General features: G+C 41.3%; 1 protein-coding gene across 1 annotated transcript in view; it reads left to right on the top strand.

Annotated features, from left to right (window-relative positions):
- Positions 1-42: 42 nt before the first annotated feature.
- Positions 43-15,826, top strand: part of LOC117820758 (partitioning defective 3 homolog B-like) — a 231,361-nt gene continuing 215,577 nt past the window's right edge. Inside the window, exon 1 of the mRNA XM_034694677.1 lies at positions 43-170. Within this exon, the coding sequence (XP_034550568.1) occupies positions 90-170 (81 nt within the window). The 5' untranslated portion in view covers positions 43-89. The remainder of the gene's footprint in view (positions 171-15,826) is intronic.

The raw sequence follows: 15,826 nt of genomic DNA, 5'->3' as shown, positions 1-15,826 counted from the left end.
TGCTAATTTGTCATGATGCTAATATGTGTGTGTATGTGTAGGTCAACGGTGTGGACATCACAGGTGTGGGACAAGAAGAGCTGGTGTGCATGCTGCGCAGCACGCGTCAGGGAGAGAGTGTGAGTCTTGGGGTTCTACGGCAGGAAGACATGTTCCTGCCCCGAGAGATGGTAAGGACCAATCACATTGCTGTCTGGTTAGCCAATAAGATGATATTTCCTGACTGATTGGCAGGTCACTGACCTGTCACAGAGATGACAATCTTCTTACTCATTTTTCTAACAAGGCAGCCAGAAAGACAGGCACACATGAAATTTCAAATCCCTCTAATTTTTCAATCTTTGGTCCAACCAACAGGCTTGCCTGGATGATGCAACACTGAGCAGCCTATAGAGCAAAAACAACACATGTCATTGAAATGTCTTTTTTTTAAACCGACAATACAACCTTGTAGAGCAGTGCCATATTTAAAACTTTATTTAAATGAACTGAATGATCCGATTGTAAAGCTTTAGAATGATATTGGATAAATCATGTGCCAGTCTTTCCCTGCCACATTGTTTCTGCTGCATTTCAACTCTGTTTCTATCAATAAACTCTTCATTTTTTCATATTAACTCTGTTTTCCATTCTTTTTTTCCTTCATTATGGCTCTGCATGATTGATCACTCTGCATGCATTCATCTTATTTATCTCTTTCATTGTGTTTTCCACAAGTGCTCACAACATGTTTTCCTAAATAGGCTGTTGCACCTTGCTTCCAACAAAATTTACTTACTCTGAAATACTGATCTATTTTCTCATCTGCTGTATGCTGTCATACCTTCCCATTAAATCTATAATATTTTATTAGTCCCGCTTTAAGTCTTTCTCTTTCATCCTTTGTTAACTTTTATACACACATAATAAACAGATAGTGGGCACTGAGCAGATATCTGCTACATGCCAAAACAAGTTAACCAGACTCGAGTCACATTCCCCTGTTTTTAAGTTGTGATGAATCAGGTAACACTAGAGCCTGATTTATACTTCTGCGTCTCCCCTACGCAGCAGGGGCTGACGCGGACATGAGCCCCACATACTTGTGCGTCGGTGTGTCTGTGTCGCGCAGCAATTCTCCTCCGAAACACTTGAGGGCAGTGTGGTCTCTCTGATAGTCGGCTGCCTGCTTCCGGCCCCGCTACGATCTCTCTTTACTTTCCACAGAGATTCAGAGCGTGTTATGTTAATCTACAGCTGATACATGTTGCTGTTTATCATACAGACATGATTACATGAAGAATAGAGAGGAGGAGATGAAATACAGGGCCGATGTGCGGCCGATGTGCGGCCGATGTGCGGCCGATGTGCGGCCGATGTGCGGCCGATGTGCGGCCGATGTGCGGCCGATGTGCGGGGATCCCGGAAGTGCTGTAAATGCTGTAAATGCAATGCCGCCGAGCGGACCAATCACAGGGCTTGCAGTCCGCATCGATTCTACGGGTAGTTACATTTTGGAGGAGGTGCACGTCAGCTACGTGCGTAGGCCTCTGCGTAGGTATGGGAGCTACATGGACCTCCGGCGTAGGCTCCGCTGTTGATTCGATGCAGAAGTATAAATCAGCCTTAAAACCACCAAAATCAGGCTAACGACTGTCAGGAACTAGGCCAACAACTCTACTAACGACCCCATGTGACTACCCTTGCACACCAACAACTGTTAGAGACTTATATTTTCTAAACCTTTTTTATATATATATTTATATATATTTTATTACTTATTGCTTTATATAACAGTACTAAGTATATATACAGTATATACATACACACATACAAATATATGTACATATGCATGCAGCCCAAAGTGACAGAGACAAAAATAACAGGAATGGGTAAAATAATAAAAAGAGTACAACAAGAAGGAAGAAGGTGATCATGAAAAATACTTAAAAATACATTAAAATCATTACAGTAAAATCAATGAAATATTCAAGGATAGAAGGCAAAGTAAAAATATTCGAAATGATCTAAATGAATTAGATAGATGAGTGTTGTTAAAGCAATGATTATAATAATGCAGTCTAGGGCTAAAAAATAAATCACTTCAAAATAAGAGTCTTCTTAAATCCACTGTGAGGAGTCTTTAACTGGTTGTTTGCAGACTAAAACTGATATTGATGCCTCTTAATGACCTATAATGGGAAAGGGGGATTTCAGCTACATGACTGAAAAATGTTTGTATTCAAATGTATAATGTCTGTAACAGCTGGGAGGGGGTAGTTGTCAGAGCAAACAGCAAACACTGTAGTTACAGCTTTTTATCACACTTTAAATATCACATTTTCACAGATAGTGATATGTATAACAGTTACAAGAAAGCAAAATTAGATTAGATTTTTTTTAAACGCTGCCCTGCAAGAGGATAACATTAGTAACAAGATTATATGTACAGTACATCTTTGTCCACAGGGGGCGCCAAAATCAACACAAACCCAAAGTTCTTTACTGCAGCTTTAATCTGCAGGTATCCTTTATCAGATAACATGATAGGCATGGAGACTGTCAGGCATGTCATGGGAGCTCAACAGCCAAAACATAAGTACAAGTAAGAGATGAGAGATTGTCAACAGCAATCATAGAAATGATTATGTAATGTAGCTCTTAACACAACCTGCAAAATCAAAGCATACCAACTTCAGTATGAGTTCACACAGTCTTACCTTTATTTACTTTAACACCACTACGTTTTTTTCTTCCAGCCCTCTTTGTTTTGTCTCCTTTCATTACTTTTGGCTTAGGTTCATTTTTTTCTTTTCTCTCATCAACTCATGTTCCTCAACGGCTGCCAGGAAGTTCCTTGCACACTCGCACACCCTTGCATGCGGCTCTACGCTCCATAGGAAGTCCTGTGTTTGTAGACAGGAAAAGGAGTAATGTGTAAGAGTGTGCAAGTGTTAACACTGCATGGGTAATCTCTTATCGTAGTATCTCGTCCTGAGTATCTCCATGTACGCATGACTGAACTCCATGGTAGTCTTTTTTTGGAAGCTGACCAAGTTTTCATTTGAACTCCTGCTGTACCATACCTTTAGAGCCTCTCTCAAAGCTCCTTTAAAGGCCAAAGCATAGGGATGTTCTCCTGCAGATACTCTAACAGAGTAAAGGCAACAAGCAAGGCTCCTTTTACAGAACCAGATGAGTTCAGTTCAGTCCACCCTGATGACTTGTTAACTTAGAGCATCATATGGCATTTTATCTGCCAAACTTTCTCCAGCAGTTTCACTCTGAAGATAACCGTAAAACTATACCACACTGGTGGATCAAAATAAACCGGCAGCCATTCAGGAAACCGACCTCCCTTTGGAGCCGTGTTATTCATACCCTCGCTCACTTAGTCACAGTTGCGTGTTCACATTAAGAAAGAAACAGTCTGAGTTTCGTCCTTCAGCATCAAAACAAAGCACCAAAATGTCTCCCAGAGGTAAAACCCTCTATTGTTTGAATCTGTTTGGAGAGCTGCACAAAGCAATGATTCAAGGACACAGCTGTGTGTGTGTGAGTGTGTGTGAGTGAGTGAGTTTGCCTTAAAATGTATTTTGAATTTTTAATGACATTAATCATACTTTTGCATTCTTAATATATCCTCAGTACTTGTGGCAATTTCAAAGACTCAGTCTTGATACACTATATCTAAAGAAGGACTATTTCTGGTGGATGGAGAGTAATCTATCAGGCTTTATGTCCTTTTCTCTATCTGGTCCATTCTGGGGGTTTATTTGACGTTTTTTAAGGCCAAATCTCAGGACCCAACTAAGTAAGGAGATGCAAGTGTGACCGGTTTACTTCTGCGTTGTGAGTAGAAAACTGTGACACCAGGACTCCGCATTTCTGTTTATTCCTGACACAATAGACAAACAGACCTCCACCTAAGGAAGTTTGTCCTCTCTGTTGTAACTAGCTAAATACTGCGAGGTGCAATGCTCATGGTGGATTAAGGTGGGGTCAGACTGAGTCTTATCCTGTCTTGGTGTTGGGTGTTTGTTCATAATTTGACATAAAGTGGTCTAGACCTGCTCTGTTTGTAAAAGCGTCTTGAGATAACGTTTGTGGTGATTTGGCGCTATACAAATAAAGATTGATCTATTGATTGATTGATTGAAATTGCAGCCCGCTGCAGCTCCTACACAAACAATATCACAGCATCACATCCCATGCATGTAACTTAGCACAGCCTGCCATGCACGTTAGCTAGCTCAAAGTCTGAACATGACATTAAAATCAAATCAGGTTACCTACAGACAGTAAAACACATAATACAATATTATGGAACATAAGTACACACAAAACAATCAGAAAAATAATAAGATAAATTACGATGATAACTTAAGCTAAACAATAGACACCCACCTCTCCCACAGGGAAACCATACAAAGGGGGGAGGGAAGGTGGGAAAACAAATACAAAGAAATAACCACAGAAGAAGAAACTGTACAGGAGAAATTCACAGGAAGGACAGGCTGCACATCAACACACACATCAACAAAGTCAGAGGCCATACAAGTGATTAAACATCAGGTATTTATTGTATAATTCTAAAAAGAAAGGAACTGAAATTCACAGGGACATAAATGACCCTGTTGCACAAGTACTGTTACTAAAAAACAAACATCAATCAAGGTATTTTCAATAAAAATATAGTTACTGAACTAACTGCACAACAAAGGTCCTTCTCTGCTCATCATGACGGTTTGTTGTTGTAGAGTGTTTTGTGAAAATGAACCGGATGTTTTCATTTTGTTTTGGTGAAACCTGACTTCCTGTCCCGCTCCATCTGCTCTGTTGAGATTGAAGTGTCATGCTCCGGCATCAGGCAAAAATAGAAGTCTTGTGTATCTGATCCGGAGGACTCCGACCTGCCGGATCAGAGACGCAGCCGGAACGCAACGGAGCGGATCCAGAGGAAGTTAACACATTGACTAGAATAGAAACCTATCAGAGCTGGTGCTGTGACGGATCGGAGATGGATCAGAGACGGATCCTGTGGAATTTTGCCGTTATGGGAGATCATCTCACATCATGAATCCTTGACATATTTTTTTTTTTTTGAAACAATGAAAAGCATACAAGATTAAATTGAGATAATTACCCTTTTACTGAACATATATGTATGGTCTGACAGTTACTTACCCTTGTGTGGATATATAAGAATGCAGTACCATGTGTCAGGCAGACGCTTATACCTTTTGTTTATCACTTCAGTGGAGGAGTTAGGGATGTCCCTCTGAGTTTTTTGCTGTTGCAGCTTAATTCAAATGTATAAAATGCAAATGATGTCCTTGCAAAATGGGAGAGATGTCGTAGGAAGATGCATAGAAGAGATGTATTGGTGGGAAGGCAGACTGATGAGACTTCAGACCCTCCACCCGTAACTGAAAAATCGGTGTGAAAAAGTGGATGGATTGACTCCTCATTGCAGTTAAGTGTGAGAACTGATAAATGACATGACATGGGAAAGCTGCAGTTCCTTATAGGCACGGTTAGCATGCATATACAGTATGAATATTGGAAGATGATGACTCGGTGTGTGTGTCAGAAACATATATAATCAGTTTTCAATTTAACAGACTGGCCTCCTGTCTTTCTATGAGAACGTCTCTTGGACTCAGTTTCTTCCTGATAGATACAAGACATCATTTAAAAACGCAAAGTCATGCCCCTTTAAGATTCCCAACCCTTCACTACTTCTACAACAGCTAGTTTTGTGGTTTGTGGTCACCTCTCTGATCTGTACTAAGGCCTGCTTTGCCCCCGTTTGTGTATAAGAGGACAAGGGATTTTTTAACAAAAGCCAGCCCTAGTTAAGACCACACGTTGGTCTAGGAGGGAAGGATGTAACATAAACCCTGATGAAGGATATGAGGTGTCTGTTTGTTCAGTATTTTAATTTTTTATCAGCAGGAATGGGAGCTCAGGGAGAGCCCTTTCGAAAACAACAACTATAGCAGCCTGGTGTGGAAATAAAACCCTGGTGCTTATAAAACACACGGAAGGAAAGTTATGACACTAAACTCAAAGTCCCTACAAACACAAAAGAGGTTGTAAAAGAAATAGCAGCTTCCTGTCACTGGTCCCTCTAGACAGGAAGTAAGAGTTGATGTTTTTAACATTGTTGTTTGATTTAATGTAACTTCTTTAGCCCTGCAGGTAATGAGAATGCTTTAAGAAGCAAAGGCAGGAGAAGTTAAAGTAAAGATAGTGTTGGACTTAGCACAACAAGCATGGTTTGTTCTTTTGAAGGCCTTAAAGGCCCTGGGAACCCAAATCAACAAAAATGTTCTACCTGTGATATTTCAAACCATATGTAAATACTAAAAACTATGTAAAAATATTAGAACTCAACTTCCACCCATTTTCAAATATGTTCAATTAAGTTTTTTGACATGTTTTCACACTGGGTTTTTAAGGGGGCTGATCTAACCTGATATTTATTACGTAATTAATATCCAACCAATCAGAAATGAAACACTGAGTCATGTGCACACATGTTCAACAAAACTACTCCCCTCCTGCTCAGACCGTCTCCTGACGTCTCAGCCGGCTCCCCTCAGTGTTGTCTTAGCTGTTAGCTTGATTGCTAATCACGTACTGCCTGTAATCACTCGGTATAGCTGTCTCTCTGCTCTTTGCACCGCTGTGCTCATGTGTCCCTGTCTGCACATCCACCACTGAAGATGACAGCTTGTTGTTATTCTTGTATTTGGGGACATTTTGGGACCACAACCGAGTGGCCAAAGCAGTCCCGCACATGCTCGGCTCATTTCCCCAGGACCGGTCCACTAACTTTCCCCAGGACCGGTCCACTAACTTTCCCCAGGACCGGTTCTCTAACTTTCCCCAGGACCGGTCCACTAACTTTCCCCAGGACCGGTTCTCTAACTTTCCCCAGAACCGGTCCACTAACTTTCCCCAGGACCGGTCCACTAACTTTCCCCAGGACCGGTTCTCTAACTTTCCCCAGGACCGGTTCACTAACTTTCCCCAGGACTGGTTCACTAACTTTCCCCAAGACCGGTTCACTAACTTTCTCCAAACAGCTCAGAGTTTAGACAAACATCCTACACTTCAGCCTCCTCTGCTCTGTGCGTCCCATGGTCCTGATACCCCGGAGACTACGGAGTGATAAAACTAATAAATGATAGAAGTCCTGATTCTGAAGTATTTTTTGACTCAGCACTCAGAGACCATTTGAAACGAATAATTTTCAGATTCTGGAGTTTTGATGTCTTTAGATTCAGAGTCAGACAGCTCAAACATGCAGGCTGTGAACTCTCTCTTGACCTGTCAATCTAAGAGTAGGGCCACGCCCACTAAGTCCTGAGAAATACTCTGTAAAACAGAGATAACTGTAAAATAAGCTGTTTTTGAACAGTTTTTTCATAGTTGTGGATGTTTATTTTCTCTCAGATTTTCGTTGAAGCTTGATTACACATTACATTTTTATATTCTATATGAATTCTAAATATTAAATTTTCGAGAGGTTTTAAAGATGAAGCTTTGATGCCAAAACTTCAACTTTTGTGGCGGCAGATAAGTCATCATTGGGATCAGTCTCAGAAGAAAAGTGCATACCACGTCACTTTTTTGCTGCTGAAATGCTCCTATGAACACAAAACAACTCACTCACTCAATCAATCCATCCATCCATCCATCCATCCATCCATCCATCCATCCATCCATCCATCCATCCATCCATCCATCCATCCATCCATCCATCCATCCATCCCTCCATCCATCTATCCATCCATCTATCCATCCATCCATCCATCCATCCATCTTTATTTGTATAGCGCCAAATCACAAGAAACATTATCTCAAGCCTCTTTTAAAAACAGAGCAGGTCTAGACCACTATGTTATATTATTGTTAAGTCCCAACATCAAGACAGGATAAGATCCAGTCCCCTCTTACAGACAGGACTCAGTCTTATCTCATCTTAATCCACCATGAGCATTGCACCTCCAAGTAAGTAGCTAGTTACAGCGGCAAGGACAAACTTCCTTCTAATAGGCAGAAACCTTGAGCAGAACCAGACTCATGTTAGACAGCCATCTGCCTCGACCGAGAGTGGAGTTTTGTTTCTGAACCAAAGTTTACTAAAACAGATTTTGAGTTAGTCCGAAAAGGTTCATTTGGTCTGATAATACCACAGTGTGTTTTCTTCTTACCTTGACATATTTCGACTATGAACTTCCTGCAGTCTTCCTCAGAACAGTCACGTTATGTTATGTGACTTGCCTGTCAGCTGATTTATAGAGGTTTGGTTGTCCTTCCTGAAATTGCAGGATGACCATGCCCCCTGCTGTCAGATAGTCTTAGGACAGCATCCCAGGTAGATCATGTGACTCTCCTGAGGAAGACTGCTGACAGTTTGTAATCCAAACATGTCAAGGTAAAGCAGATAAACACGTGTAGATACAAGAACTGTCTAACTCCAGATTCTACCGCTCTGATAGAGCATCACTAAGAACACTAAGCTGTCTCATTTGTGGTCAGACACTCTCTCTCTGCAGTGTTTTGGTGAGTGTTAGTCTGCTTCCATAGTTTCTCCGCTCACACCTTTCTCAGTCAAAATGAATAAACAGTTTTAAAGGCAGAGAGCGCACTGACACGTTGCAGTTAACACCTTGTTTGTATTTTCACACCTCAAATTCAAGCATAAGCCCGTAGTATTATCACACCTCACTAACTTGAATGGTGCCCAGTTTTTCAACTCAAACTTCCACATAACTGTCAGTGTTGTTGTTTTAGCCTCTGCAGAGGCAGACCATAAAGACAGACCTGGATTTAATACTGTGGTGTTTGCATAGCTGGGCCATTACTGTTTTCTAGAAGAACATTCCAGCTGGTGTCCAGGAGCTACATATTTAAAGGTGACATATTATTTTTTCATCAATATATATTGGTCTTAGAGGTCCCCAAAACATGTCTTTAAAGTTTATGCTTAAAAAAACACTTTGAAATCAGATTTTGGCATGCCTGAAGAACCCTCTTCTTCAGCCCTGTTCAGAACACTCTGTTTTCTCTCTGACCACGCCCCCTCAGGAAGTGGATATGGCCTCGGCTCTCCAGCACGTTGATCTAATGTTTACATGTTGGCTGAATATACACGGCTGCTCACAGATAGCGTTACTTCAACCCTCTGAATCTGATCCAGAATCTGATCCTGACGGAGAGGCGCCTGTAGCAGGACCTTTCTGAAGGATTGGTCACAGATTTAGTGTTTCTTGTTGTTTTATTTATCAGTATGTAAACGTGTGTCTAGGTACACAGCTACGAACATGTAGCTATGTGGCTATGCTAACTAGCGCTAGAACTTATACATGATAAATAAAAATCATCCACTAGATCTTCAAATCTGCAGACGTGGGGAGTAAAACCGACCTCTGCCAGAAAGGCAGCAGGACCTTTTCTGAAGGATTGGTCACAGATTTAGTGTTTCTTGTTGTTTTATTTGTCAGTATGTCGACGTGTGTCTTGGTACACAGCTACAGCTACGACTTGTAGCTATGTAGCTATGCTAACTAGCGCTAGCACTTTTCTATTATAAATAAAAATCATCCACTAGATCTTCAAATCTGCAGACGTGGGGAGTAAAACCGACCTTTGTGTTTATTAAGACAGCCTACAACTAGCATGTTTCCCTCCTAAGCTCCTTGTTAGCACACATGTGTGCAGGTAATGAAAAACAGAGGAGGGGTTGAGTTGTATTTTATACAGTCTATGGGCTGAACAAGCTCTGAGCTCTGACTCCGTGACAGACCGGATATTGTTGTTACGTAACAAAAACACGGAAGTCTGAAACGGCTCGTTTCACACACATTTACAGAAAGGTGGAGAAATCAGAACAGAGGCAGAATGGATTTTCATTTTAGGTGGGTCTGTAGACATGCCAGGGAAACATATTTCAGGTAGAGAAGCATTAAAAAGTCCATTTTGCATGATATGTCACCTTTAAAGCTGCTTCATGTTTGGAATGAGACTGGAATGTGTGTGTTGAGGTTAGTGTTGTATGGTAAACAGAAATGATGTTACTTTTTGATACCTATATTCGAAACATTACGGTATTCAAATTTCCATGTCAGTTATTCTCATCGTAGAGGTCCCTTTAGTACCAAGTAGCAAAGTCATACCACCAGCAGTAGGGTTTCGTGTTGGAGCGTCTACTGGATTAATCTTGCAATATTTGGAGAATACTTTGTCACATAGAAAACATTATTTACAGTTTCAACATATTTGAAACCATCTTCCATCAGACTTTAAAACTAATGTGGCTCCAGTTTGTTCAAATGGATTTATAAATCATGATTTGATTCAAAGGTTCACGCCAGATTGTTTATGTTAACGGAGAGGAAACAGAAGAAGGATGATGATGAAATGATGGAAGGATCTTGTCTATCTTCTCCTCCCCCTCTTCCGTTGTCTCATTTTAGCCCACCATCTGGTGTTGTCTGCTAATGTCTGTGCTCGCTGTAGAACAAAGACATTTTATTACCTCTAAACACACACGCACACTCACACGCACACACACACGATCACTGAGTCAAAGTGATTTTTTTCGTGACATACGATCATATTCATGCAAATTCTACAATATAACAAGCGAAAAGCAAACATCCACCTGCTGTGTTGGCTCTCTGTAAAGGCATTTTTGTTACACACATACACACCATCGCTCACACATACAACATAAAAGACATTCTTTCACTCATTTTCTTCACACATGGACAAGCATACGCCTGCTGAGTTGGCTAGTGGCTTGAAACTAATGTTTGAAACAAAGATGCTCTTTTTCTGCTTCCAGACATTTCACACCTCTCTCTCCCTCTCTCTCTCTTTCTTAAAGAAAAAACAATGGAAAAATAATTTCAACTTTGTGTTTCTCTCAAAATGTGTTCTCTAGCTGAAAATGATTCAGTATATTTATGTTAAATTGACACAAGATGACTACACTATTTCCCAATATTTCTTATAATAATAAATGCAATTATTTCTTTTCTTCAATTTAGAATTCTTAACTCTTAAAGCTAGGGTTGGTAGTCACGGAAAACAAGCATGAATTTGAATGTAGCATTTCCTCAGGACTCCGTGTAACCCCTCCCCCCCTCCCCTCGGAGCTCCTCCAAAACAACGCCCCCGCTCACATGCACGAGCGCCACTGATTCACGACCATATGATGGTGACTGATTCAAAACCGGTCCTCAGTACATGGTTTGTGTTTTGCACTACGTCAACTCATGTCTCACTCAGCGGTAAGAAAACACCAAAACATTCTCATAGTGAAAGTTAAAAACACAAACAAACATGAAATGTACACTCTGCAGGAGGCGGGCAGAATGGCAGGACAGGATTTGATTGGTTTCATCATTTGGCTCCTGATGGCAGGGATTGGTTGGTGTTTTCCCAGGTTTACTCCGGCTGTAGATAGCAGCTTTTTTTAAGATAACATTTTAGGTCATAATATGCATAAAAATTCAGCAAAGCTTTAGTTCAGGAAGGCCGTAAAGTCAGGCTCAGCTCCCATTAGCTGACAGCTCAGCTGATTACATCTTCATACCTGTCACCCATCAAATTGGCACATTGAGATGCGTTCTATGTAAACTGCTTTAGCCTGCCTACTCTTGCTGCTTCTCCTCCAAACTGTTTTGCAACTCACCTCCACCCAAGCACTTCTTTTCATGCAGTGCCTGTTTTTTTAGTATCATGTAGTGTCACTGATGCTCACTCTCTTCGGGACTCTTTGCTGCTGCTCTCCCTGCCTTGGCTTTTCATGTATACACTAGGGATGTCAACAATTGATTGAGTATCAATTAATTGATTGTTTAGAACTTACTCAAACTAATGCTTTTGTTTTTATTTTCTATCTCATGGAACATCATCTGGTCTCATATTTCATTCAGCTATCAGGGAGGTGTTTTAAGTTTAAAGAATGTTATCTCCCTAGTATGCATCCAACAGCAACCTCTGGCCACGAGAATTGCCAGAAGTGCTAAAACTGCAGTTCCTTGAGTGTCCACTTGAGGCTGGCTGAAACCATAGTGCACACGCATTCCAAAAAGAAGATCTTGATTGAACAGCATAGATAAACATGTTTACAGCCTAGTGGAAAAAAAGGTTGTTGTCTGAATAGCTAATTCTCTATCTTCACACACTGTAGGATGTACATTTTTGCACAACTCAGCAGTTTAGAAGATTACAAGTTTCGCCTGTTAAGAGGCACAGCCGACTTGACTGACAGGCTGGAACACTGTAGCTGTTGGCGATGAGGCTCGAAGTCTGCCTCTTCACCTCACACTAACTCGACAGAAGTTTGGTTGAGTTCAGCATTTCCAATATGGCGCCCACCGACGATGGGCTTCAAATCAGTGCTTCAGAAACAGATGGAGGACATCATGGAGACTACATCCATATTTTTTACAGTCTATGGTATGAACATGATAGAAAGGGGAGGTGTGCTCGCCCCACCTTAGGCTTTGGCAATCCACGTAGGCACTTGGAAGGGCAGGGAGCTCCCAGAACAGAGCCATACCAACAAATGAAGAAATAGAAAGTATTAGAATGATGATAAATAAACATATTCTACTTTGACGTTTAAAACAATATTACAAAACACAATATGCACCAGAATCCTGCAGGTTCCATGTACAAATGAATTGCACAGTGGTCAACTAAGTATTGAAAATAAGCTGTGATGCTACAAAATGATGCGTGTGCACTCAGCTCAGCTCTCAAACTTGAATTAAGAAGAGAACAGGTAGGCTTGACAAAAACCTGTGTCACAGTCTGCACTTTTTTCCCTTCCAAAAGTGAAGCCCTGAAATCTCAGAAAAGTAATCAAAAGCAGAAGATATTTCTTTAGTGAAGGGAGGTTTTAATCTTGAGCTGATTTATAGATAAGGAAACGGAGTAAGATATATTGAAACAAAATAAAGTTAAGGCATAGTGGGGTTTTTATTGTTTCATTTATCACTGTCTTCTTTGCCGTCCACACACAAACAAGAATAATAAAAAAAACAATACACCACATCAAGACACAATGGATGAGGGAATAAAAAACACACCATTCACAAACATGTTGTGGAGAGATGCAGAGGAATGAATGAAAGCTTTAAGTGTGATTTCATGAAGCTATTTGTGTAGCTCTGCTCTTGGCATCCAGGATGCAATGAGAGTCCTCTATCTGCTCCTTTTTTCTACAACAGGAAACATTCTCCTTAGTGCCAGATGCTCCACACACACACACACACACACACACACACACACACACACACACACACTGACGTATTAAATCAGTAAACAGTTGGCAGCTGGTGACAGAGCACATTCAAAACAAAACAACTTTATTGAACACTTTCTTCATTCTGATTATCCCTCATCCATCACTGCTGCAGCCAGCTTGTGTGTGTGTGTGTGTGTGTGTGTGTGTGTGTGTGTGTGTGTGTGTGTGTGTGTGTGTGTGTGTGTGTGTGTGTGTGTGTGTGTGTGTGTGTGTGTGTGTGTGTGTGTGTTCTCATCTCTGCTCTCTGTTGCCTTTCTGTGTGTGTAGTGTGTTACATCTCACTGGTATCGTCACCAATGTGACCTCACAGAATCACTACAGTAGATCCCCCATCTGTTCTACCCTCAGAGACCTATGTATGTGCTCACACACACACACACACACACACACACACACACACACGCACACGCACACGCACACGCACACGCACACACACGCACACACGCACACAAACTGACAAACTGGTTGGCAGCTTGGTGTCTCTGCAGGAGCTGCCATCATCCCAGTGGAGAGCAGCCGAGAAGGGTATCATGTCTCTGTTCTCTCTCTCCCTCTATCTGGCTCTCTGTCTCATCTCACATCCCTCCGCTGTTTATCGAAGGTTTATCAGCTCTTCTGTCAGCCTATCATCTAAAGTCGCGGCTGTCTCCTAAAGCCCTCAGCATACAAATGACACACACACAAACTCACACACACCCATACATAACATGTTAGCTGTGTGTTCAATCCAATGAGAAGCAGCATTTAGATTGTCATAGCAATATGTGTTACCAACAAAACCTTTGTTTGGTTTAGTGTAATGGGAACAGCTAAGTTAACAAAAACATGGGTGAATACGAAACCCTTTGAAACCTTTTTCATGTTGACATCTGATTGACATTTTGTAGAATGGGATTCTTAAATGGTAAATGGACTTGTACTTATATAATGCTTTTCTAGTCTGTCTGACTACTCAAAGCACTTTTACCCCCATTCAGACCCAATAAGTTGCTGATGGTAGAGACTGCTATTTAGTGAGGGACCATAAGTGTTAGCTAATCTCATTTGTACACATTCACACACCGCAGGAGCAATTTGGGGTTCAGTGTCTTGCTCTGGGATCTGGGATCGAACCGCTAACCTTCCGATTGATAGACAACCGACTCTACCCACTGAGCCACAGCCGCCCCTCTTAGAGGAAGTAGAGAAGAAGATTGATACCAGTCTTGCCTGTCGGCTAAATACGAAGACGTCCCCATTGGACGGCTAACTTCATTTAGCAGAAAGAGTTCAAACCGTCAGTCTTACTTTAGTTAAAGGAAATGAAGCCAATATCTCTCAAGCTTGGCGTGTTGCAACTCTACTTTATTTTGAAACAAGTATTTAGCTTTAAATGTGCTGAAGGAAAAAATAAAGATCACTGTTTTTGATCTTTAAGAGCAAGAAGAGGGGTTTAAATGCCAGCCATGATTGACGTAAAGTAAAGATAGATACAATTCTACATTTGCAAGATCAAATGTATAATTTTGGCTTGGCTGTGTCCATGTGATAGAATGAATATGCATTTTGACTCCAGGCCTGCATTAGTTTAAACATGGTGGGTGTAAAGTCAAGAATTCCGGGTGATTTATAAACGTCTGTCAATATCAGGAACATAAAGAAACACGAGTGTTTATCACGCCATGTTTAAACATGCCTGTGTTTTACAAGCCTTTACCCACATGCTTCTTCTGCGTGTATACAATCACATGCCCTTTCAAACATTTCCATTCTGCTCCGGTAACCCGTTGTCACCACACCCACTCACCAACTCCGATCAAACTTCATCAGACATCTTCCTTTTTGTAAAAGATCCCCTTTAAGTCTTTCAGCGGTGTCAAGACAACAGAACGGATTTACAAACGCCTTGCCAAGAAGACTCTGTGCTCATGTGGGGAGCTTGGGCACATGAACAGAAGGCTGCCCAGCGCGCACCATGACCCCATATTACAACGTGACCGCCCATGACCACTTGTAGCCTTGGAAAATGAACCCTGCGCCGCCGTCATCTGCTGTGGGGTTCTCTGAACTTGCAAGGCCAGTTTGCCCTGCTTGTTAAGATCTTTAATATGCAGGTCCAGGAAGAATAACATTGTGGTAGCCTTGGTGCCTTCACTGTGCTACAAAAGGCAGAATAAATGCTGCTGTATCTGCACCAGTGTTCATTTCGTTAACGGAAAGTTCTGATGATAAATGTTCGTCAACGACTCATTTTTTCATGACGAAAATAAGGCTGTGATGAGTTAAAGTGCATCACTGATAATAAAAACTCTGACTAACATATGTTTAGATTTTGTTGACGAGACAATGACGAGACGAAAACTTTAGTGTTGTATCATTGGACATTAAGAATCTATGTTTCCCCCGCTGTGCGTCTTTAAAGATAAAGTGATGACTTCCTGTGACAGGCTGAGTTATTGTCTGAGGGGCTCAGTGTTAGCTTGGTCTCTACCTGCAGCAGGTGTGCTTTATGAACCAGCTCTCCTCACCTCC

The sequence above is a fragment of the Notolabrus celidotus genome, chromosome 10 (assembly GCF_009762535.1).
Source record: "Notolabrus celidotus isolate fNotCel1 chromosome 10, fNotCel1.pri, whole genome shotgun sequence".
NCBI lineage: Eukaryota > Metazoa > Chordata > Actinopteri > Labriformes > Labridae > Notolabrus > Notolabrus celidotus.
Note: the sequence above shows the minus strand (reverse complement) of the source record. Positions and strands in the feature narration are given on the sequence as shown.